Source organism: Phoenix dactylifera, chromosome 6, assembly GCF_051530095.1.
Source record: "Phoenix dactylifera cultivar Ajwa chromosome 6, Ajwa_hap1_PhDact_Kaust_v1.1, whole genome shotgun sequence".
NCBI classification, from domain to species: domain Eukaryota; kingdom Viridiplantae; phylum Streptophyta; class Magnoliopsida; order Arecales; family Arecaceae; genus Phoenix; species Phoenix dactylifera.
In genome coordinates this window covers 28,830,470-28,855,224 of record NC_143195.1, presented here as the reverse complement: position 1 = coordinate 28,855,224, position 24,755 = coordinate 28,830,470, and the positions used below count along the sequence as shown (strand labels likewise).

Below are 24,755 nucleotides of genomic sequence, written 5' to 3'. Positions count from 1 at the left end.
TATCTATTCTAACTTAGGTATTGGTGGGTCCTCCGCTAGAAACTCTCCGGCAAGTAAACTTTTTGCAAGCCATCCATGAAGGAGACCGACGCCCGACGCCACCACCAATCTGGTCAGCTTATCTCCGGCCGACTTTAGGGTTGTCCGAGCTGAACTCCGATTTTGGTCCGAATTCGGCGACAACAAACCCCTTAAGGCTTTATATGTTTGGATTCACCACAGCCCATGATGGCCACGGGTAGCTTCCCAAGCTTGTCCACACCCTCTTCAAACACAACCCCCATGCCCATGAAGAAATGCGGCTCAATGTGACAGTGGAAAGCCCACACACCAGGGTTATCGGCTCGGAACCTCAAAGCCGTCCACCCATAGGGGTGCACTGCCACTGTGTTCTTCATAATTGGGTCCACCAAATTGTACCTCTTTGGATCAGTCTCCGGATCAAACTTCCCCATTCCATAGCCCAACACCCAGAAGGCATGCCCATGTAGATGCCATGGGTGTGTCTCACTGTTGTTCCTCTTCATCGTGTTTGCATTTTGTAAGATCACATCTATCGTCGAATTGAATACCAACCGATGGATCGAAGTGCTTGCTGTTGCATTTCGATTCTTCTGGACATCATAAATATCATAATTCTTGTAGTCATAAGTCTCTGGCGCTGGTTTTTGATCGAAGGCATGAAGCATCCTCTCCTTGAGGGTGATGAGGTATGGTATCTGGGGTAAATTCAACGATACATTATTCACAGCCCACTTAACATAGCCATCGATGCAATTTTGGGTGTTCAGCAATATGATCATGCGGTCGGAAGTCGTCGGAGGAGGCCGGATGTAATCAGGATGCGATCGGGTGGCGATACTTTGATTGAATCTGTACATGGTGTCATTCCAAAGGGGACCGGTTGGCAGGACGGTCGGAGGGAGCCTTCTAGGGTGGTTTGGGTAGTAATTGAGGATGGCAGTGCCAGTGGGAGTGGTCGAATTTCGGCTAACCACATTGACAACAGCCCAATAGTTGCGAGAGGGGTCTTGTTCAGCCTTCAAAAGCACTGAATAGGTCTCACCCGAGTAGATGTTCAGGTTCTTCACCATAAAGGGCTTCACATAGTGACCATCTGCTGCGATAACCGTCAAATTGTGTCCCTGGCATAATCATAACGGCAATATTAGCATTAGTTAAGGGTTAAGTCTACTATAAGTGCTCCTGGTGACATCATGCTTGAATTTTTTCGACCTAGTCATACAACTTCAATATAACAGAGTTCAACACTGTTTGTGCTACAAAATCTTATGACAAAACATAAGTTTTTCTTTCACTAATGATCCCTCTGACCATTTCATGGTAGCGAAACAATTCACTATTTTCTCAATAAATCATGCATTCTATTGTTTACCAAGTTCATAAATTTGCATATTGTTTCTTATCAGATGCTGACAAAGTAGGAAAAAGTTAGCTTATAGCGCTTCCATATTTATGTTCAAATAATATAATTGGAATTAAGGGTTTTTTTTTAAAGAAAAGTGTTGATGATATTGTAAGAATATTATAAATTAATATTCTATTAAAGTGTCCCACACACCCTATAATACCCAATTAAAGGATTATGGGTCATTACTAGTCCAATTGTATTTATGGGTAGAAAACCTATTAAAAGAGTCTTTTGGTTTTCTTGCTCGTAAGAGCCTTTTGGTTTTCTTGCTGGTAGAAAACCTATTAAAAGAGTCCTTTGGTCTTCTTGATGGTGGGAGACCTATAAAAGAAATGAGAGACTCTAGGGTTCATACCTACAACATAATTTGTGCCTCTAATCATCGTGAGACACTCTTGAGGAACGTTGTTAGGGTGATCCTTCTCTCTAAAAGCAAGGACAGATTTTAAACAATGGATACAGGTAAGTCTTTATAGTTTTATATTCTGCGTTGATTGTGATTAACATGATAATCCAAGATCTTGATGTATTTTCATATTTGAAAATATAACATTTGGTATCAGAGCCATTGTTGTGGATTATTATGTTTTTCCACTGATATTAAGAATCTGCCATCAAATAAGGTTTGGAGATTATGATGGATTTATGTACTTCATTTCTGTCTACTTAATTTTATAACCTATTATCAAAAATTTGTCCTAGAGCTATATAAATATGCATGCCTTCCACGTGTTTGTCAAATTGACTCATCAACATTTTCTTTGTGGATACAGTTGCTATGGTTGTTGTGCCTGTTATTATTAATACAGTTTGGCTTGGTCTGAATTGTTTTTGGGCTTATAAAAGCAGGGTTTCCGTATACTAAATTTGAATCTTTACATGACCTGATGTAAATTTGACCCAACAGGCTTGGAAATTGGAACATTGTATTTTATGCATAAATGACAAATCCACTGCTTATGCCTACAGTGTTATATTGACAGAAATGAACACTCACTTAGAATGCATCAAATGCTTGTGCTGGCTGAGCAAAGCCTGTGGACATCAGCACCATTTTTTTATCATCTCCCACCTCTAGAGAGTAAATAGGAAAATGAAGATAAACCTGTATGTGGCCGTCCTTGTAACTCCTCCCACTATTTTGATACACTTAGCTGGGAATGCTGATTTATGAGCTTGCTGTTATTAGCTTCCTATGCAGGTCTGCTAATAACCAAGTTGTTAGTTTTTCTATTATGTTTTTCTTTTCTGTTGTGTAAAACATGGGTCTGTCTATATTCTTGGAACATATTGTTCATGTGAAAAAAACACTATAGGCATCTATTCATGAGAAGGAATTATATTACTCATTGCAATATACCATCTTTCAACAAGGTGATGTCTTGATTCATGAACGTAATGGTGTTTCTCCCAAAACATGAAAGAATTAGATCTTGGTTTATAGGCCCTCAAGGTAATTTGTTTCTTGTTTAATCAGCAATGATAAAGACATCTAACTGGTTTGATAGATGATAATATCTGTTTATGTAATTTAAATAATAGTGCATTTGACTTCATCTGACATATAAAAAAAAAAATTGAAAATTATTCTTATTACCTCTAGATTACCTTGTGCCCATTATGTGTTAAATTCTTAACTGTTAATTGAATTTTATTATGGTTGGGCATATATTAATTTGTATCTTAGTCCATTATATGTAAAATTCCATTATTGCTTGATGAATTTTATTTATTGATTGGACATGAATTGTTTGAGGTAATCTATTTGTACTAAAATCATGTGAGAATTTGTTTGCCCAAAGGTACAAAATCTTACCTGATTTTAGATGGCAAATATTTGACATCATAATTATGAATGGATAATATTGGAGGAAACACTTGTATGTTAGGATCCTCCCAAAGGTTGGATCTTAATGATACGATTAGTTCATCCACTAATTTTTAATGTTGGAAGGAACAATTTGTATGTGAAAATTTCCTACCCAAAGGAGGAATTTTGATGATACTACTAGTTCATCCACAGAATTTAAATGCCGGAAGGAACACTTGTATGTTAGGATCCTCCCAAAGGTTGGATTTTAATGATACCCTAGTTCATCCATTATGATTTAAATTCTGATTATTATATTTATGAGTGTCTAATTCAAAGCATTAATGTGATTAAATTGAAATTCTTTGCAGTAAGTATACCGGTCTCTTTACATTCACAAGCATCATCTGTCCCTATGCTGAATGGGAGTAACTTTTCAGAATAGATGGAGAGGGTCAGATTCACCTTAGGAGTTCTTGATCTAGATTTATCCCTTTTGACCCCAAAACCAGCTGCTCTTACTGAAAATAGTAGCAAAGATGAGAAAGACAATTTCATAGCCTGGGAGAGATCAAATAGGTTGAGCCTCATGTTTTTAAGAATGACCATAGCTGGAAACATCAAACACTCACTCCCTAGTACAGAGGATGCCAAAACCTTTTTGACAAGTGTTGAGGAGAGATTTCGCTCAGCAGATAAGTCTTTAGCGGGGACCTTAATGGCTAGACTTACCACAATGAAATATAATGGGGCTAAGGGAATGCAAGAGCATATCCTTGAGATGACAAATATAGCTGCCAAACTTGAAACTCTAGGAATGAAAGTAGAGGAGTCTTTTATTGTTCAATTCATCCTGAACTCATTGCCACCTCAGTATGGTCCATTCCAGATGCACTACAATTCTATCAAAGATAAATGGAATGTGAATGAGTTGGCTAGTATGGTGGTTCAGGAGGAGATAAGATTAAAACAACAAGGGACTTTTTCTGTAATTTTGTGACTCAAGAAGCTGGAAAGAAAAAGCATCATTATGGGAAAGGAAAGAAACAAGCACCACCAAAGGGAAAAGGACCTGCTAAAGGCAATCAGGTTCAAGGAAAGGATACAAAATGTCATTTCTGTAGGAAGCCTGGACACATGAAAGCTGAGTGTCCAAAGCGTAAGGCTTGGTTCGAAAAGAAGGGTAAGCTTTATGCTTGTGTATGTTTCGAATCAAATCTTGTAAGCATTCCTACTAATACTTGGTGGTTAGATTCGGGTGCTAATGTTCATGTTTCCTTAACAATGCAGGGATTCCTTACAAGCCGTACACCAAATCCAATTGAACGTTTCATCTTTATGGGAAATGAGAATAAGGCAGAAGTTTTGGCCATTGGAACTTTTCGTTTAATTTTAAGTACCGGTCATTGTTTAGACCTTCATGATACTGTTTTTGTGCCTTCTGTAAGGCGTAATTTGATTTCCTTGTCAAGACTTGACATTGACGGCTACTCTTTTTTCTTTCAGAATGGTTGTTTTAGTTTGTTTAAGAATGTTATTCCTATTGGTTCTGGTTTCCTTTCTAATGGCCTTTATCAGCTTTGCCTTGATAATACCTTTGTTAAAAATGTTTACACCCAACACCATGAAGTTTGTATTGGAATGAAAAGGAACATGATTAATGAAAAGTCTTATGACTTGTGGCATAAAAGGTTGGGGCATATCTCCAAAGAAAGGTTACAGAGATTAGTAAAGGAAGGGATTCTTCCGGTTTTGGATTTTACTGATCTCGGTATGTGTGTGGATTGCATTAAAGGAAAGCAAACCAAACATACAAAGAAAAGTGCCACAAGGAGTAGGGAGCTTCTTGAAATAATTCATACAGATATATGTGGACCTTTCTCCACAGAATGTTTTGGGGGAGAAAAGTATTTTATCACCTTCATAGATGATTTTTCACGGTATGGATATATTTATTTGCTACATGAAAAATCTCAAGCCGCTACGGTCCTTGAGATATTTCTCACTGAGGTTGAAAGGCAATTAGATAGAAAGGTGAAAATCATAAGATCAGATCAAGGTGGTGAGTACTATGGTAGATATGATGAATCGGGTCGTAACCCTGGCCCATTCGCCAAACTTCTTGAACAACGTGGCATTGTGGCACAATACACTATGCCTGGTACGCCTCAGCAGAATGGTGTTGCTGAGAGGCGTAATCGGACATTACTGGATATGGTTAGGAGTATGATAAGCAATTCTACCTTACCTAAGTCATTGTGGAGTGAAGCTCTTAAGACTGCTGTGTATATCTTAAACCGTGTCCCTAGTAAGTCAGTTTCAAAAACTCCTTTTGAGTTATGGACTGGAAGGGTACCAAGTTTGAGACATATGCATGTCTGGGGTTGTCCAGCTGAAGCAAGGATTTACAGTCCACATGAAAAGAAATTGGATCCTAGAACTATAAGCGGGTACTTTATTGGTTACCCAGAGAGATCCAAAGGGTATAGGTTTTATTGTCCCAACCATAGTCCGAGAATAGTAGAAACTGGAAATGCCAAATTCCTTGAGCTTAGTGAAGTCAGTGGGAGTAAAGAATTGAGAGATGTAATCATTGAGGAAGTACGGGTTGATGTTCCAATACCCATTTTTTCAGAAAGCATTATTGTTCCGCCTAATGATCATTCTAATGATACTGTGGAACAAGTAAATAATGATCCATCTCATAATGAGAATGCCACTGATGAACAAGCTATGGAGATACCAGAACAGATGATGTTACGCAGATCTCAGAGGGAACGGAGACCTGCTATTTTATCTGATTATGTAATGTATGTCCAGGAACATGAATTTGACATTGGAACAAGTAATGATCCAGTTACGTTTTCACAAATTAAAGGAAGAAGTGATTCTGATAAATGGATTGATGCCATAAAGGAAGAGTTAAAATCCATGGCCCAAAACAAAGTCTGGGATCTTGTTGAATTGCCTGAAGGATGCAAAAGAGTCGGATGTAAATGGGTTTTCAAAAGAAAACATGACTCTAAAGGCAATGTGCAACAATATAAAGCCAGACTTGTGGCGAAAGGTTTTACTCAGAAACAGGGCATTGATTATAAAGAGACTTTTTCTCCAGTATCTAAAAAGGACTCTTTCAGAATCATTATGGCATTGGTGGCTCATTTCGATTTGGAGTTGCACCAAATGGATGTGAAAACGGCCTTTTTGAATGGAAGTTTGGATGAAGAGGTCTACATGGAGCAGCCGGAAGGCTTCTCTGAAGAGGGTAAAGGTCACTTGGTTTGTAAGCTCAATAAGTCAATCTATGGACTTAAACAAGCTTCTCGACAATAGTATCTAAAGTTTCATAATACCATTATTACTTTTGGATTTAAGGAAAACGTCGTTGATCGATGTATATATCTAAAGGTCAGTGGGAGCAAGTTTATTTTTCTAGTCCTGTATGTTGATGACATATTGTTGGGCAGTAGTGATATGGGTTTACTGTATGAAACTAAGAGTTTTCTCTCAAAGAATTTTGAAATGAAAGACATGGGTGAGGCATCTTTCGTGATTGGAATCGAAATCTTTCGAGACCGAAAACGAGGATTGTTGGGATTGTCTCAGAAAAGTTATATAGAAAGAATTCTTGAGAGATTTGGCATGAAAGATTGTTCATCTTTAGATACCCCGATAACGAAAGGTGATAAGTTCAGCATCTCACAATGTCCAAAGACTGATTGGGAGCGGAAGGAGATGGAAAAGATTCCGTATGCATCTGTTGTGGGAAGCTTGATATATGCGCAAACTTGTACGAGGCCAGATATCAGTTTTGCAGTTGGCATGCTTGGACGTTACCAAAGTAATCCAGGAATGTCCCATTGGAAAGCTGCGAAGAGGGTACTGCGCTATTTGCAAGGAACTAAGGATTATTTGCTCACCTTTAGAAGAACTGATAATCTAGAGGTGATCGGATACTTAGACTCTGATTTTGCTGGTTGCTCAGATAGCAGAAAATCCACTTCTGGTTATGTGTTTTTGATGGCAGGTGGAGCTATTTTCTGGAAGAGTATGAAGCAAACTATTACTGCTTCGTCTACAATGGAGGCTGAGTTTGTGGCGTGCTTTGAAGCCACAGTGCATGGTTTATGGCTGAGGAACTTTATCTCAGGACTTGGAGTTGTCGACTCTATAGCCAAGCCGCTGAGAATTTATTGTGATAATTCCTCTGCAGTCTTTTTCTCCAAGAATGACAAGTATTCTAATGGTGCGAAGCATATGGAGCTCAAATACCTTAGTGTCAAGGAGGAAGTACAGAAACAAACAGTGTCCATAGAACACATTGAGACTTCACTTATGGTTGTTGATCCTTTGACGAAAGGATTAACAGGAAAGAAATTTAAAGAACATGTTGACAGTATGGGTCTTATGTATTTATCTATGTTTTGAACATGTTAGTGAGCTCATTAATGTATTAAATGTTTTCTTCAAGACATACATGGATATCCAAGTATAATTGTTTCTGTTTTCTTGTTTTCCACTTATATGTACATTGAATTGTGTGGATGAAAGATGACAAGAAAAATGTCTGAAATAGACATGAATATGAACCCAAGGCATAATGATAGTAGTCTTAAACCCCTATAAAAGATCATGTTAAATGAAGTTGCTAGTGTTGTGGTACATGGAAGGAATTTTGTTGATTGAATAACAAATGACCGCCATGACTCGCATTGGTAGCCAATTTGACATTGATATAATGGAACTCATATGAAGTATATTGGACTAGGAAGGTTTTCTAATGAAAAGCGTGCACGTGTATGATTTTAATGTCATAACCCATAATAGTCGTTTATAAAAAAAAAAAAATTCAAATTACAAAGAATGTTTTATTTTGTTTTATGGGTGTATGGGTCAAGTGGGAGAATGTAAGAATATTATAAATTAATATTCTATTAAAGTGTCCCACACACCCTATAATACCCAATTAAAGGATTATGGGTCATTACTAGTCCAATTGTATTTATGGGTAGAAAACCTATTAAAAGAGTCTTTTGGTTTTCTTGCTCGTAAGAGCCTTTTGGTTTTCTTGCTGGTAGAAAACCTATTAAAAGAGTCCTTTGGTCTTCTTGATGGTGGGAGACCTATAAAAGAAATGAGAGACTCTAGGGTTCATACCTACAACATAATTTGTGCCTCTAATCATCGTGAGACACTCTTGAGGAACGTTGTTAGGGTGATCCTTCTCTCTAAAAGTAAGGACAGATTTTAAACAATGGATACAGATAAGTCTTTATAGTTTTATATTCCGCGTTAATTGTGATTAACATGATAATCCAAGATCTTGATGTATTTTCATATTTGAAAATATAACAGATATTACCTCAACTTCAAAATTTAGAGCCGAAAGAGAGGTGATGCTTGCAATCCGAAGGCGGTATGTTTTGCCCGGGATAACTGTTAACACATAAGGCGAGCACTCAGGATTGGTTGCATTGCATACCCCGCCTCCTGCGTTGGAGCAGTTGAATTTCCCCCTTCCATTGATCAAAAGTGACTGCAAGATTAAGAAGACCCCACTTAGTGCAACCTTCAGAGGGCTCTAAGAAAGTACTGTTCCATCGTCTGTTGGACGAAAAGTTCTTAGTGAGGGGAAAAAATCCTTTAGGAAAGACAAGTTAAAGATAGAAATCTTAGTACAGGAGGAAGGCTGAAAACCATGGTCTGAAAATTCTACTGGGAGTGAGTATGAATAATCAATTGCATCCGCTTAGAAGCAGTATCATGATTTTTTCTGAATTCTAGAAACATTTTTCCAACACAATGGAAAGTAAAAGTTTCTTATAAAATTAGGATTTCTTTGCTCCAAAAGGGAAGGGGGGAGGGGGACACAGAAGTTGCCATACCTGAGGCTCTCCAACCCAAGTGAAGTTTTTGGAGCTCAGGCCCACAGCCTGTTCATAGGTGTTCTGGTGCCACCAGTCATTAAGGATGATGCTCCGGTCATAGTCGTAGATGAACGGCTCGACCACACCAGCAGGGGGCAGAACTCGAATAAGACCGTAGAGTCCAGCAGACCTTTGCATCTCATAGTGTGCATGGTACATGTACGTGCCCGACTGGGATTTCAGCGAAAGACTGATGAGTTAATTGCCTTTTAACATTTGTACTGAATTTTAGTTTCTATTGAATTTAGTTTCAACTCCCAAAACTTACTCGATCAACAACAAATCTGTAAGTAAAAGTATCCCTTGGCACAACCGGACACTGTGTCACACCCTCTGTGCCATCAAACCATGGAGTGCCAATCTATAAAACAAAATAATGATTATTATAGCAATAGAAATGTTGGTAATTTCCATTCCTATCTTCAGAGGGCTAGGAGTAGGAGGAAGATCAAGAAATAATAATAACTAATAACTTTTATATTGCTTCTATTTCGAAATGAAATAAAAAGTTAAAAAGTCCGGGTCTTGTTTTCAAAGTATTTGATACAGATAATTCGACTATGTGGTGCTTCCATTGTTAGTTAGGAAATCTAATAACACACACACACACACACACACAGCAAAGATATATAGGTATGAGAGTGAAGTTGAGAAGAGATTTGGCCCCACCCACAGGGCGATTTCACCAATCCTGTTCCCAACAAAAGGGGAACAAGGGACCAACATATTTATGTCGTCTCTCGCAAGAAAACATATTTATGTTGTCTATGATTCAAAATGAAATAAAGGCAAGAAGTTAGTACAGGTCTGATACCATAAGTTTGCAAACTTGCTTCTAAGTTTTGTATCAGCACCTGCCTAATCCCATGCCAGTGAATGGCTAAGTTCTCAGTGAGCAACGCATTCTTGACATCGATGACCACAGTGTCTCCCTGCTCGGCAATGATGGTTGGGCCAGGTGTTCTCCCATTGATGGTGATTGCCAACTTCTGGAAGCAATCTGGGGACTTGAACTGGTATGCCACCTCCCATTTTTGATAGTGGATTTTAGCTCGAACAGAGCCTGTGGTCGCAGAGATGATGAGGAAAAACAACAGCGGCAGCTTAGCTGCCAACCCAACGCCGTCCGGCCACAAGTCCATCTTCGACCAAGAAACTCTTCCCTCCGGCTCCGAGAAGCGCTCCTGTCACCCCAAAAGTTGGCGGATCTATCGAGGGGGATCTGGAACTACTAAGTGGCAATCTAAGAAGCCATATTAGTTTTTTATAACCTTTTGGTCAGTAGCATTTTGTTAATGAAACGGATTGACCTTGGCCCAGTCTTTCTCTCATTCTCTTAAAAAAAAAAAAATCTTGGTCAAATAGAAAGAACAGACGTCGTAGTTGGGGGGTACAAAGAAATTTCTAACGAATGCTTGTCAAATTTCTAAAAAGAAATTTCTTATGGATGGTGATTTCATGGAAAAACATGGTTTACTCGGGTCCACCGCTCAAAAGGCAAGACATTTGTTTTTTTTCATCAAGCACTCTTATTTTTTGGGGGGGTACAATGGGAAGCTAGACCGCAAAAATGAAAGTCCCATACAATCAATTTGTATAACATCATTTGAGAAAATATCGTAATGGAAATCTCAGCTTGCCAGCTAACCCGTAGGAAAATTAGCCTCTCTAAACATATGATTAGCAGTGAAGAAATTCAAAGATGCATATAGATGGAGAATATCAAAAGGAAGAGGACTTGATGGCGCAGGAATCTTTCCCTTGATCTAATTAATGCCAGTACTAGAGTCATCGTCAAGCAGAATACTTTTGAGTCAAACTTGTAGCTCTAAAATTAGAAACAGAAATAGCTGAAAATCGTCTAGTACCAGCAAAGATAAAGTGGCCATAATGATCTCCAATGAGAAACCCGACAGCACCTTGATTACTTTTGAGGGAGCTATCAAAGTTGATCTTTAAAGTTCTAAGGGATAGGGGACCTAATGAACCTATAAAGGAAAGGAAGATGAGCTACTAGAGTTGCAGATGACCCAGCACAAATATTAACCAAACACAGATGTCATCTCTTGTGAGGACCTGTGCGGGCATGTGTTTAGTTCCACATCGTTTATGCCAGAGAGATCTTGAATACTTATACAGGACTACAAAATCCAAAAAATACCTTCCAGCTCGCTATTTTGGATGAGGTCTTAGGTTGTTACAAATGGTATCAAAGCATACCCGACACATAGCCCATGTGGACTAGGGGACCCTGCAGCACAGGCTCCTTAAGGCTAACGACGGGCCGAACGTGGTGTTTGTGATTAGATTTGAATGGATTTGGGCCTTTAGCGTGACGAGGACGTCACTGCTTAAACAAGAAGATTATGTGAGGATTTGTGCGGGGCATGTGTTTAGTCCCACATCGATTATTTGCCAAAAAGATCTTGGGTACTTATACAGGACTAAGAAATCCAAAAATACCTTTCAGCTAGCCATTTTGAGTGAAAACTTGGGTTGTTATATCCTTTGGACATATGGGTTTAGTTCAAGTAACAACATCTCTCATTTCAATCCTTTATTCGTAAACTCCTAGTTTCACGAGATCTAGCTCGCTTGGGGGTTAGATGAGATGGGTATAGGTAGCATGATAACAACAATATCTTTGATAACAATCAACTTATATAATTAACTATAACAACAATTGAGAAAAGAGAGAATCCAAAAGCAATAAATTGAGAGCCTAAACAATTGTTAGGTCTGAATATTATGATAAGAAAATTATAACAACCCAAGATTTCATCAAAAAAGCTAGTTGGGTGATATTATTTGGTTCCTAGGCCCTATATAATTATCCAAAATCTATCCAGTGCATAGTCGATATGGGACTAAATATATGCTCGTATGAGTCCTCACATGCTCTTCCCATTTAAGCTCTAGCATACTCGCCAAGCTAAGGGTCTAAATCTATTCAAATATAATCATAGGCATCATGATCGACCTGTGGTTAGCTTCAAGGAGCCTGTGTCGCAATGTCTCCTAATTCACATGGGCTATGGACCTGATCTGTTCTGATATCATTTATAATAATATAAGATTATTTGGATTCTTTAGCCTTACCCAAAATCTACCTAGTGCATGGTTAATATAAGACTAAATACGCCCCTGCATGGAAGCTCACAAAAATAGATTTGCAATGACCTATGAATGGAAACATAAGAATTTAAACTAATATCACTGGAATTGTATCCAATCTAGACGCAAAAATGAAAGGTTACATTTTGAAAAATAATTGGACAAATGTACAACAAATTTGGTCAGTTTTCATCACGGTGGTGTAGCCACGAGGATGGGAAAGTTTCTCAGCAAGTGAATAAAAGTATTTTTTTCCTTTATGCGAGTTTGCGTGTACTTGTTCTTGGTGCCCGCCACTGACTACTATTTGTGGTCTTACCCGTTCCAACTGCTATAATGTCGAGCATGCAAGCTAACAAGAAAAGAAAACCTATGTCTTCCGTGCCCCACAACACGGTTCGGCAATAACACAATATTAATCCGATTACTTAGCTCCAGAAGGCAAGGAATCGATCTTTTCTTTTGTGGTGGCATATGTTTTAGAAAAGCAGGCCTTGCTTTTTTATTTATCCATTTGAAAATAAGAAATATTTATCCAATCACGAAGATATTTATAAGCTGGCAACAACCGCAAAAGGATAAGTTGGAAGCCCATAGCACTCGCGGACGGAAGAGGCCAGACTCGAGGGAGATGTAACCGAACCGAAGACTTTTTGTTGGAGGATCGAGATAGAACTGTAGATCGATGGCAACGTAGTGCCCAACAAAAATAAGGAAGACATGATCGCCCCGCCGATTTTGATTACTTGCCCGTCACCCATTGGTTGAATAGAGCATGACATCCAGTCCGGTTCCGTAGGGTTTGGGTAAAGTCACTGTACCCCAAAACTAGGGGCATTATGGCGGGACCATAGCTTTAGTTAAATCTTGATTCATACCCTATCTTTTGAAAAATAAATTATTACCTAAACAAGGTATTGCAAAGAGAGTCGAGAGGCGCTGGTCTTCGAGTTCGTTTCTTTGAAGCTGCCAATGGAGGACTTGGACGCAAAAGAAGTTCCGTCGTCATGCACGCGGTGAATGCATGATGCGGATCTTTTGAAATAATTATTTCATTGTAGTACTCCAGGAAAAAAAAGAAAAGAAAAAACCCTTCATACCCATTCAGTTAGCGGTCAGTGCAAACAAAAGAATATCCACAAATGCTTTTCAAAGGGCCCTTTCTTTCACCTTATGGTATGCATGACCACAATAATATATGAGCTAATCACCTATGAGATTGATTCCTAATTTATGCTTCTTGTGCAGTCAATTAGTCATAGCTTGTTCCAAGATCGATAGTTGATGTTGTATCATCGGTTTAATCTCAGATTTATTTCACAGGAGTTGGTCTACAAACTTTTCTGTTTTTCTGCAATCCAATTCTCGTCCTTCACGTAAGTTTATTTTGAAGCACTTGAAGGAGTTGCCGGGCCTCTACCTCTACAATTGCCGGGCCTTTCGCATGAAGAAGGATATGTTTGGATCATGCGGTAGCCCTTTTTTTTGAGATTTATGCAAGCAGATGGATGAAGATGTTCTGAGAGCTTTCAAAGCTGTGTGGAGCATGATCAAATGGCCGATGATGTGAAAGAAGATCAATCGGAAGATACAACCCGAACCGTATCATTTCATCGTCGGAAAAGTTGGCAGTGTTGGCCTCCAAGCATATATACAGGCTCCGTTTTAGACTATCACAAATTCCTTGCCAATGCAAAATATGTTATCAAATCTTCAGCGGTTAAGATGATGTCATTTTATGCATCTTTCCCATCAAAATGCCAAACCAAGAATGAACTTCCATTAGCCACATTTGTTTGAAATTGTATTTTGTGCTTCTTGAAGAAGGCTATAGCAACTTTAGCGAAGCAAGAATAAAAGAAATAACGAGCCTCGAATAGATATAATTGTCAGGAGCATGACTTTATGGCGTTGATTAGCATTTTCTTGTTAAAAGCGTGTCACATGGAGGTAAACTGTGCACATAACCACACAAGCCTCTATCATGAACAAACAACTCTCTTGGAGCATTTTGGAAAAACTGGTTATCAGGAAAAAGACCCTCCAGGAGGTATGATAAATCTATGGATGAGAAGCTAATCATGCGTGGAAGAGATGATGAAATGGAACCTCCTAACTTGTTATGCGAGAGATTTAGGTGTTTTAGCATTAGTAGCTTGCTTAGTTGTGATGGAATATTATACCCATGAAGAAATTGTTGCTTCGATCGAGTAATTCTTACAGGCTACCAATTTGATGTGGAATGGTTCCATTCAACACATTATTAGTCATCTTAAGCAGGCAGAGTTTATTGCAGCCCCCAATTTATTCTGGTAGTTGTCCACTCAGAGTGTTTGCTAACAATTTCATATCAAAAAGTAATACCTGCCAAAAGGAAAATCATATCTACAAAAAAATCATGAAGTTTCATCATTTTTCTTGACTTTGCAGCGGTTGGTTCATCTAATAACAATTCCAAGTCACAAACCTCAGTCTCAAACTCTGGGCCTCTCCTATGCAGTAGTGTTAGATACCAACTAAATCAGCTAATACTAGCTAGCCATGGAAATATAGGTTAATGGCTGAATAGTATTTTGGTGATTCGATGAAGAAACTGGACCATCCAAAGCAATGAAACAGAAAAATATTAATTTAATTTAATCAAGTGAGAGTGAGGCTTGGCATAACCATAAAATTGCTTTGTTGTGGCTTGGGCGTGTTATGGGCTCAAAATACGAAAAAAAACTCTCCATACATGACACTAAGGCCATGTATCATAGTATGCCATACCAGCCCAAATGGGACAGTACAGAGCGTATCGTACTGTACCGATTCAATATCGGTATTCGATATAGATGACGTACCGATACTTAGTATACTAAAAAAATTTTCGTACCGTGCCGTACCATACCGATATTGTGCTAGTTGGCATCGGTACGGCCGGTTCCGTTACTAAGACGATGAATTTTGTCATATTATTTAACCCTCCTAGATCCCGCAATGGTAATAGTCTTGTGTATGGGGTTGTGTTTTTGTTAATGTAACCATAGGTTGATGTGTAAGATTTAAATGCAATATATGTCAAAAACTTGGCACTTTTTGATATTCCATATCTATAATGCTACATGGCCCTCTTTCTCTGCAAAAGAAACATTTCCTGCAAGACATGGCATGAGGGGATTTGTGCAGCTTGCAGTACCGGCGCCGTACATGTGCGATGGACATGCTAAACCAACATTGTGCAGGCCCAGAAAATTTTCATGTGTACTATCAGACACCCCCAAGTATTTTTTGATATTCGAAGTTTGATTTTGACTCTTTTTTCTTTCACATGCTGACATGGAAGCATGTGATTGGAAGCAGTATTCAGAGTTCAAAATTGATATCATATATGTTTTGAAATAAATTAATCTCTGCTGCTATATCAATGCATAAAAGATGCATGAAACTAGATTATAATTAACCCATTTCTGTTTCTTAGAAACAAGAGGCGTTCTCCTTGCTTCCATTGAACTATTTGCCATTCGAGCGACCAAACATAATGCTAAACCAATTTGGTATCCAGGATTGACAATAATGAACCATGATAATCCAAGGTAGAGAGCATGCATCCTTGGACAGGTGCTACATCACCCATCTCGAGAATAAAGGGCTATGGCTCATCTCTCTGTCCACTTTGTTTGGCACCAAACTTTACTTTTGAGATGAATGATAGCAGTATGTTTTCAAGATGGATGATTAATTTTTTTGATGATGGCTGTCCAATTGATTCACAGCTCTCCACGGTGTAAAATATGCAAAGGCTTTAGACCTAACAATAATTAAGATACGGTCCAAGACCGTAGATATTTACACGAACAGTAGCGATATCACCTTAATCCCCTATCTATCTTGGATCATGGTGTGATCGATGTAAGATGAGTGGCTAAGCTTGGATTCTTTTTTGAGGATGCACTCTTTCTTCGCTACGATACGTGTTTAAAGGTTATAAAACTCCCACCCTTCATTTTAATTTAAGGATCAAATGCTACCCCTTCCTTTTGGCTTTTAATGATGCATTTATTTCTCAAATGGGAGAGAGACTGTAGTGGAAGAAATTATATTCCACACCACGTGCACCACGTGGCAGTGCGCCACTCCATTCACGGAAGATAGTTACAAGCTGACAACAACCACTGAAGCATAAGTTGAAGCCCATAGCACTAGCGGACGGTAGAGGCCAGACTCAGGAGAGATATAACCGAAGACTTTTGTGTTGAGGAAGAGAGAACTGTAGAGCATGACATGTTAGCAAAGTCCAAACCAGTTCCGTAGGGTTTGGGTAAAATCACCATCTCCCAACCCTCGTTCAGCTTGAAACATTCAAAACATCGCAAAATTTCTATCACCCGTCCCTTACGGTAGACATGCAAAGGAATATGCAACTAGATGGTGGCTATAAAAGGCCTCGAACTCTCTCTCAACAACCACAATAACCTTAAAACACCTTGGGCCTATCAGAACCTTAGCTATGTCATCTCCAAAATTCCTCTCCACCCTTCTTCTGTTTCTAATCCTTTCATTTCTTCTTGCCTTGGCATCAGCTTCACTTGCATCCCAAGGGAGGGCCCTCCTCCAGTGGAAAGGCAGCCTCCAGAGCCAAGGATCACTTGAATCTTGGAACCTCGACACTAGTCCATGCAACTGGACTGGAATCGCATGCAACATCACACGTCGAGGCCGACATGTGATCACGGAGGTGAATCTACCCCATATGGGTTTGGCAGGAACGCTGAATGTTCTCAACTTCTCCCTCCTGTCATCACTTACCAGTCTCAACCTCACGCTCAACAAGCTCTATGGAAGCATCCCTCCCACCATATCTGCTCTTTCGAAGCTCACCTCTCTTGATCTCTGCAATAATAACTTCATAGGGATAATTCCACTACAGCTCAGCTATCTGACAAAGCTCAACTCCTTCAATCTTAGCAACAATCAGATAAGCGGTTCCATCCCACCTTGGCTAAGTAATATGACAAGGCTTAACTTCTTATACCTATCCGACAATAACCTTTCAGGTAGCATCCCTAAGGAATTAGGAAAGCTTGGGAATCTCTTGGAGTTGACAATCTACACCAACCGTATAACAGGTTCCATCCCTTCCACTTTGGGAAATTTAACCCGGCTTCAATTATTGGATTGCTCCGACAACGAGTTATCTAGCTCCATTCCTTCTGAAATAGGAAATCTGGCGGAGTTAACTATGCTAAAACTTGAACAAAATAGTTTAGCATATTCCATCCCCACCAACTTAGGAAATTTAACCAAGCTTAATCTTTTGTTCCTTTGGGATAATCATCTCTCTGGATCAATTCCTCATGAAATAGGAAATCTAGTGGAGTTAGCTATGCTAGACCTCGATACAAACAATTTAACAGGTTCTATCCCCATCAGCTTAGGAAATTTAACCAAGCTTGAATTCTTGTACCTCGTTAAAAATCAGATCTCTGGACCAATTCCTCATGAAATAGAAAATCTAGTAGAGTTAAATGATTTAGTACTCTCACAAAACAATTTAACTGGTTCCATCCCCAGTTGGTTAGGAAATTTAACCAAGCTTAATACTATGTACCTTTGGGGCAATCATCTCTCTGGACCCATTCCTCATGAACTAGGAAATCTAGTGAAGTTAACTATACTAGACCTCTCGAAAAACAATTTAACGAGTTCAATCCCCACCAGCTTAGGAAATTTAACCAAGCTTGAACACTTGCACCTCCCTGAAAATCAGATCTCTGGACCAATTCCTCATGAATTAGGAAACTTGAGGAAGCTTAATTTTTTGGCATTGCAAGTTAATCAAATCTCTGGCTCGATCCCTCCATCTCTTGGAAGCTTAACCAACCTTACAAATTTGCTCTTATTCAACAATCGATTATCAGGCTCCTTGCCTCAAGAATTTAACAATATTACAAATTTGAAACTTCTCCAATTAATGAACAACAATTTTTCTGGCCATTTACCCCTTGACATATGCAAAGGAGGAGTTCTATATTATCTTGTTTTGAGCAACAACAATTTTGAAGGTCCTATTCCCAAAAGCTTGAAAAACTGTACAAGCCTAAGCACCGTTCGACTTCAGCATAACCAACTATCCGGAGATATATCTGAAAATCTTGGAGTGTATCCACAACTCTGGTACATCGATTTAAGCTTCAACAGACTGTCTGGTAAGCTCTCACCAAATTGGGGAGGATGTCATAATTTGTCACTCTTAAGAATCTCCAACAATGAAGTTACAGAAAACATACCGGTAGAACTTGGAAAGTTGACTCGACTAGAACAGCTTGACCTTTCCTCCAACTATCTATCAGGAGAGATTCCGAACGATCTGAGCAAGTTAACTAATCTATATAATTTGACTTTGAGCAACAACCAACTTGTTGGAGAGGTATATCCAGAATTCGGAGAACTATCTAATTTGCAGTTTCTTGATCTGTCAGCAAATCAACTAAGAGGAAGGGTACCAGAACAATTAGGTAACTGCATGAAACTTCAATTGCTGAAGCTTGGAAACAATCATTTAAATGGAAGCATTCCCTTTCAACTTGGAAATTTAGTATACCTGCAAGACTTTCTGGATCTAAGCCACAACTCATTTACTGGAGAGATACCATCACAATTTAGCAAACTGAATATGCTAGAAGCTCTGAATCTATCACACAATGAGCTGACTGGTCCTGTTCCACCTTCTTTGAGTGATATGATGAGCTTGTCATTTGTAGACTTATCATACAATGAATTAAAAGGCCCACTTCCCAACTGCAGAATTTTCCAGATCGCTCCAGTGGAGTGGTTCGCCCACAACAAAGGCTTGTGTGGTTCAGTAAAAGGTTTGCCTTCATGTGGCTCCCATACAACTAGCAAAGATGATTCAAATAAGCGCCACAAACTTGTCTTGTTAATTACTGTTCCTAGTCTCTTATTTCTATTTGTTGTATTTGCTTTGCTAATTATGAGAAGGAAGAAATATGCGACAAATGATGCAAGTATTGAAGAAGGTGGATTCTCTATTTGGAACTTCAATGGAGAATATGCATACAATGACATCATTCAAGCAACAGAGGATTTTGATGCCAAGTACTGCATTGGCAGTGGAGCATTTTCCAGTGTTTACAAAGCACTGCTGCCAAGCGGCAAGTTAGTAGCTGTGAAGAAATTTCATCCATTAGAAATTGAAAACTCACCAAGCAAGCAAACTTTTTGGAACGAAATACGGGCACTTACCCAGATCCAACATCGGAATATTGTGAAGCTTTATGGTTTTTGCTCCAATGCTCGGCATAAGCTTCTCGTTTGTGAATACATGGAGAGAGGCAGCTTGGCAAATATTCTCCGAAGTGAAGGTGTCACTGAATTGGATTGGTCTAAGAGAGTGGATGCTGTAAAACATATTGCTCATGCTCTATCATACATGCACCATGATTGCGCTCCGCCATTAGTGCACCGAGACATAACAAGTAATAATATTCTACTTGATGCAGAATATAAGGCTTGTATTTCGGACTTCAGTGTTGCTAGACTTTTAAAGCCTAATTCATCTAACTGGAGCATGCTTGCAGGCACACGAGGATATTTGGCCCCAGGTATGTTGCAATTCCATTTTTGTAATGTAAGAACAATGGCCTTGCAAATTTATTTATATTTTTTAATACATTGTTCAAGATATGTTAAGAGCATCTTTAGGTTTATCTCTATAACAAAAAAAAAGGTAACATAGCTATGACCATGGTAACTTATCAATGCATTACATACTTCCATGCTCCTCAAAGAAACAATACAATTCTTTTCCTCAAAAAGAGTTATTGTTTCTTTCTTGTTCATTAGGATTAGCTAATTACATGTTGCTCTCCATGACATTCATGTGACCAACTTGATATGAAGTCATGTTTGTTTAACTTTTAATACTATTACATTTTCAAAGCTATGATTTGTACTGGACTATGTAATACACAGTAAACTATTGATCATCTGCTGACTTGCTTTTGTGAGGTATAGACACAATTAAGAATACTCTAAACTTTTTGAATTAAATCAGATACCTTATGTTGCAGTTACAAGCGGACTCTAGAGCTAATTAAATTGATGAAACTAGCTCTATTAGAAGTGGTTGACAAAAAAAAAATTGATTTTATATTTTTATGTCTGTTACAGAGCTTGCATACACAATGAGGGTTACTGAGAAATGTGATGTATATAGTTTTGGAGTAGTAGCACTTGAGATTGTAATGGGAAGGCATCCAGGAGATCTCATCTCTACTTTATCTTGTCCAGTCGGTGAAAACACCTTTCTGAAAGATATATTAGACCCGCGACAACCACCTCCTACAACTCAAGCTGCAAATGAGTTATTTGCAGTAGTTATGACAGCATTTCAGTGTTTGGATAACAACCCGCATTCTCGTCCGACGATGCAAAATGTATCTCAACAGCTATCTACCATCGGGGCACGACCAAACTCCCAACCTTTGGACATGATTAAGTTATGTCACCTAATTCATGTCAAGGTATGATAGAAAATAGATATGTTGCCAAAAATAGCCATGATTTAATATATAGTTTATCTCCTTTTTTTGGTTCAAGAGTTTTAGCAGAACTTGATTCTTTATGCAGTAGATTTATATCAACCAACGGAGAGATCCCTTCATGCTTTTATTATTAGAAATTGTACAATTATCTTGACTGAGTTGTCAAAACAATTAATTTATACTCGAGCATTTTATTGGCCTGGTCAATCCGGAAAAATTATTGCCTAATATGGCCATGCTTGCAGCTAATCACAATCGCTAGTTCTTATGATGATGGGCGTATTCGATGTATAAAGCCCATAGAAATCAACGACCGTGATTAGCTGCCTGCGCGCCGTAGTGCATACAGTGTAGGTAATAATATCTTGTTAATCTGGCACAATAGGCACCTGTCAATCATAAGATTTGTGTTTCCCACAAAGCGATATACTTGTAAATAGACACTTACATTTACAAAGAAAATATGAGAACCGACATATTTTTGTCAGAAATTATGGGGAAAAAGAATGCAGTAGGCCATTTAGGTTGGGCTAGTTGTTGTGTCAATGCTCTGTTTAAACTGGAATTGTGCTGGATTAGATTTATTTATTGGACCGGAATTGGATTGTATGGTTTCTTGGGCTTGGACATCCCATGTCCCCCATTCGTCTCCTCTGTTTATCTTTGCTCTTTCCTTTCTTTTTTTTGCTTTCTCATTTCTTTGCTTCAATTTGTACTTTATTTTATTTATCAATAAAATAATATAATAGGTTTCATTAATTTGCTCAAAAATATAGTGATATTTGTAGTGTAGGATTTGAAGTTTGAGATTCAACTATGCAGTAGTCATACGTGACTATAGTGATGCAAATGTATTGATACTTGCAAATGAATTAATAATTAAACTTTTTTGTTGAAAAGAATAGAGCTTAACAATTTTAGCTCGAAAATTTGCTACAGTCATCCTTTAATGTCCCCCTCACGAAATCCCCATCTCAAAATTTCAAATCTTCTTTAGCTAATGCTACTCTAACAAGAAAAAGGTTTTGAAATCAAACTACCTTGCATGCAAACATTCACAAACAATTCACCAAACCTCATCAACCTTTTCAAATCCATCTCCCGTGCCACCGCCAGCCAATACCAATCGACTGAAGAATACAAAAAGAAAGGAATAGAATTGAGGTTTCTTTTGGGCAACAATCGGCCCAACGGTCCCTGATGCCTCATTTCTAGAAGACACCCCGACTAGTCTTGGGTCGGCCCACCTACACCTCTCCCTCTCCGTCCCTATCAATCAAATCACAACCGTTCGATTGGTCGGTCCCTTATATTGCCCCCGATCGATGGCTGACACTTCATGGTCCACCAGATCTCAAGAACGGTTCAGATTGTTTTGATATCCAGTGGGTTTCTTGGTCTTTCGGTAATTTTGCCGAAGGATGTTGGTTTCTCTCTTACACCTCCCCTTGAGGCTCTTGGTTGCTCCCTTGACTGTGTGTGTGCAGAGTCCAAGCAACACCTCAGCTTGTCACTTGCACTATATTAGTCACCATACCCACTGAATTGATCTTGAAATTTGTTAGGAATTATTCAATATATCATGGACCTATATTTTATTTTGTCCAAGTTTAAATTGTTGGTGACATCCTAAGTTAAGGAAAATGAGGGCCCTTAATCAACGACTCTAGTTATCAAAAACAGAGATGGGTGTTTGATGGAGTCCGAATCAAGAATACATAAAGAAAAAAAGGTGGTTTGCGACACTTCTATATATGAAGGCATAACCCAGTGGCCACATCTTGTCTCTGAATTCCCCTTATTTATTATCCATGTTCTATTCCTTTCATGACCCCAACCCAAGTAGTCTAGATTATCTCAGATAATTGGAAAAAAATTCCAATATTAAATATCATTAATCTTTTGCGTTGTTTGTTTGCAGAATGAGGAAGCCTGTTGAGCCAGTTGAAAATATTCTGGTAGAAGGTGACAGGAGTGAGGAAATACAGAGTTGGGGGCAATCGATATTTGCAAAACAAGAAAGTGCAATATATTCAGTCAAAAGAAAACAATCTTTGCCAGCTCGATATATATATGGTTTTATATTTTTTCTAACAAATTTATTGGCCTGGTTTGTTTGTGACTACGGGAACAAATTTCTCCATATTCTTCATTGTAGGTCACTATGCAGTCCATCATGTATGCCTCTTCATATCGAGCATTTGACAACTATATTAAATAAGTTCGTGCTTTAGTTAATAATTTGGATATGCACTTCATAACTAAATTGAAAATTACTCTAAGCTGTGATCTTTATACTCAGATCTGCTACTTATTGACTAATAGTTCCAAACTTTGCATATGGAACGGATAAATCCTTTGCAATTCTTTCTTATCCATAACCAAATTTTAATGTACTCAAAACTTCCTCGATATTATAATTTTCTTCTCTTGAACCATCTTTAATTCCCACAGCAATGCTAGTTCAATGCATAAATAATTTTGCCACCTAATCCATGTAAAGGTCTGGTAGAAACTAGATATTTTGCCAAAATAGCAATCATTTAATATATAGTTTATCTCCTTTTTTTGGTTCAAGAGAGTTAGCAAAACTTGATTCTCTTGTTTATATATTGTACAGATATGTTCTTTATGCAGTAGATTCATATCAACCAACGGATATATCCCTTCGTGCTTTTATTATTGGAAATTGTAAAGTTATCTTCAGTGAGTTGTCACAACAATTAATTTATACTCAAGCATTTTATTGACCTGGTTAATCTGGAGAAGAATCCATAAGAATTTCCAACCATAGGAATTGTGCTTTCCACGGAGCGATATACTTGTAAGCTGGCACTCATGTTTACCAAGAAAATATGAGAATTTTGGGGAAAAAATGCAGTGGGCCATTTAAGTTGGGCTAGTCGTTGTCTTGATGCTCTATTTAAATTGGAATTGTCTTGGAGTATTTTTTTTTTTATTGGACCGGTATTAGATTGTATGGTTTCTTGGGCTTGGACATCCTATGTCCCCCCTTCGTCTCCTCTGGTTATCTTTGCTTTTTCCTTTCTTTTTTTGCTTTCTCATTTCTTGGCTTCGATTTGTACTTCATGTGATTTATCAATAAAATAATATAATAGGTTTCATTAATTTGCTCAAAAATATAATGATATTTGTAATATAGGATTTGAAGTTTGAGATTCAATTATGTAGTTATACATGACCGTAGTAATGGAAATGCATCAATATTTGCTAATGAATTAATAGTTAAACATTTTTGTTGAAAAGAAAAGAGTTTAACAGTTTGAGCTTGAAAATTTGCTAAAAATGAAAATTGAGCTTAAAAAACTAAATAAAAGTTTGGACTCAAATTGATAACATACCGGTCAATTAAACAAACAAGACAAGTTTGGATTTCTATATATATAGCTAGGTAGATGGATAGATGGATAGATAGATAGATAGGTGTATATATATATGTATGTGTGTGTATGTGTTTGTGTGTGTGTGTGTGTGTGTACAAACCCAAGTAGTTTACTAATTTACGACTACTCGACTCATTTGTATTCCTTCTCCCCAACCATCCAAGTTAGCCCTTGACCAAGGAAAAGACAACCATTGCTTAGAAGGTGCACTCCTACCATATTTCCTTAATGAAAAATAAAATGAAAAAAAAAAGAGCAATGTAGAAAGAATGTTGTATCATACTCAAGTAATTGTACAAAATCTTTGGTAGAAATCGTAGTTAATAAAATTACAATGCACCAAAATTAATACTCAAGTTGTATTAAAATTAAAAAGGATACTAGTAAAAACACAATCCAGGTATTTCAGCATTATAGGATTACCTCAAGGCTCAATACACCAGACATTGATATAATGTCTCCTACCATAACTTGCATGTCCAAGTTCATCTAAGCTCGACCTAATAACATCTTTTAATGTCC

General features: G+C 38.1%; 1 protein-coding gene and 1 pseudogene across 1 annotated transcript; one reads left to right on the top strand and one right to left on the bottom strand.

Moving 5' to 3' along the window:
* Positions 1-114: 114 nt before the first annotated feature.
* Positions 115-10,311, bottom strand: LOC149753395 (L-ascorbate oxidase-like; annotated as a pseudogene).
* Positions 10,312-16,604: 6,293 nt separating this feature from the next.
* Positions 16,605-23,095, top strand: LOC149753394 (uncharacterized). The gene is made up of 3 exons (XM_089923979.1): positions 16,605-19,887; positions 20,456-20,808; positions 22,751-23,095. Exons 1-3 carry the CDS (start codon positions 16,773-16,775, stop codon positions 22,766-22,768), a joined length of 3,486 nt encoding a protein of 1,161 aa, XP_089780105.1. The 5' UTR covers positions 16,605-16,772; the 3' UTR covers positions 22,769-23,095.
* The last annotated feature ends 1,660 nt before the right edge of the window (positions 23,096-24,755 follow it).

Excerpts from the sequence above, each read along its gene's own strand:
- LOC149753394 (XM_089923979.1), top strand. The coding sequence starts at position 16,773 with ATGTCATCTCCAAAATTCCTCTCCACCCTTCTTCTGTTTCTAATCCTT. Across the intron at positions 19,888-20,455 it reads ACGAGGATATTTGGCCCCAG|AGCTTGCATACACAATGAGG; the intron begins GTATGTTGCAAT and ends TGTCTGTTACAG.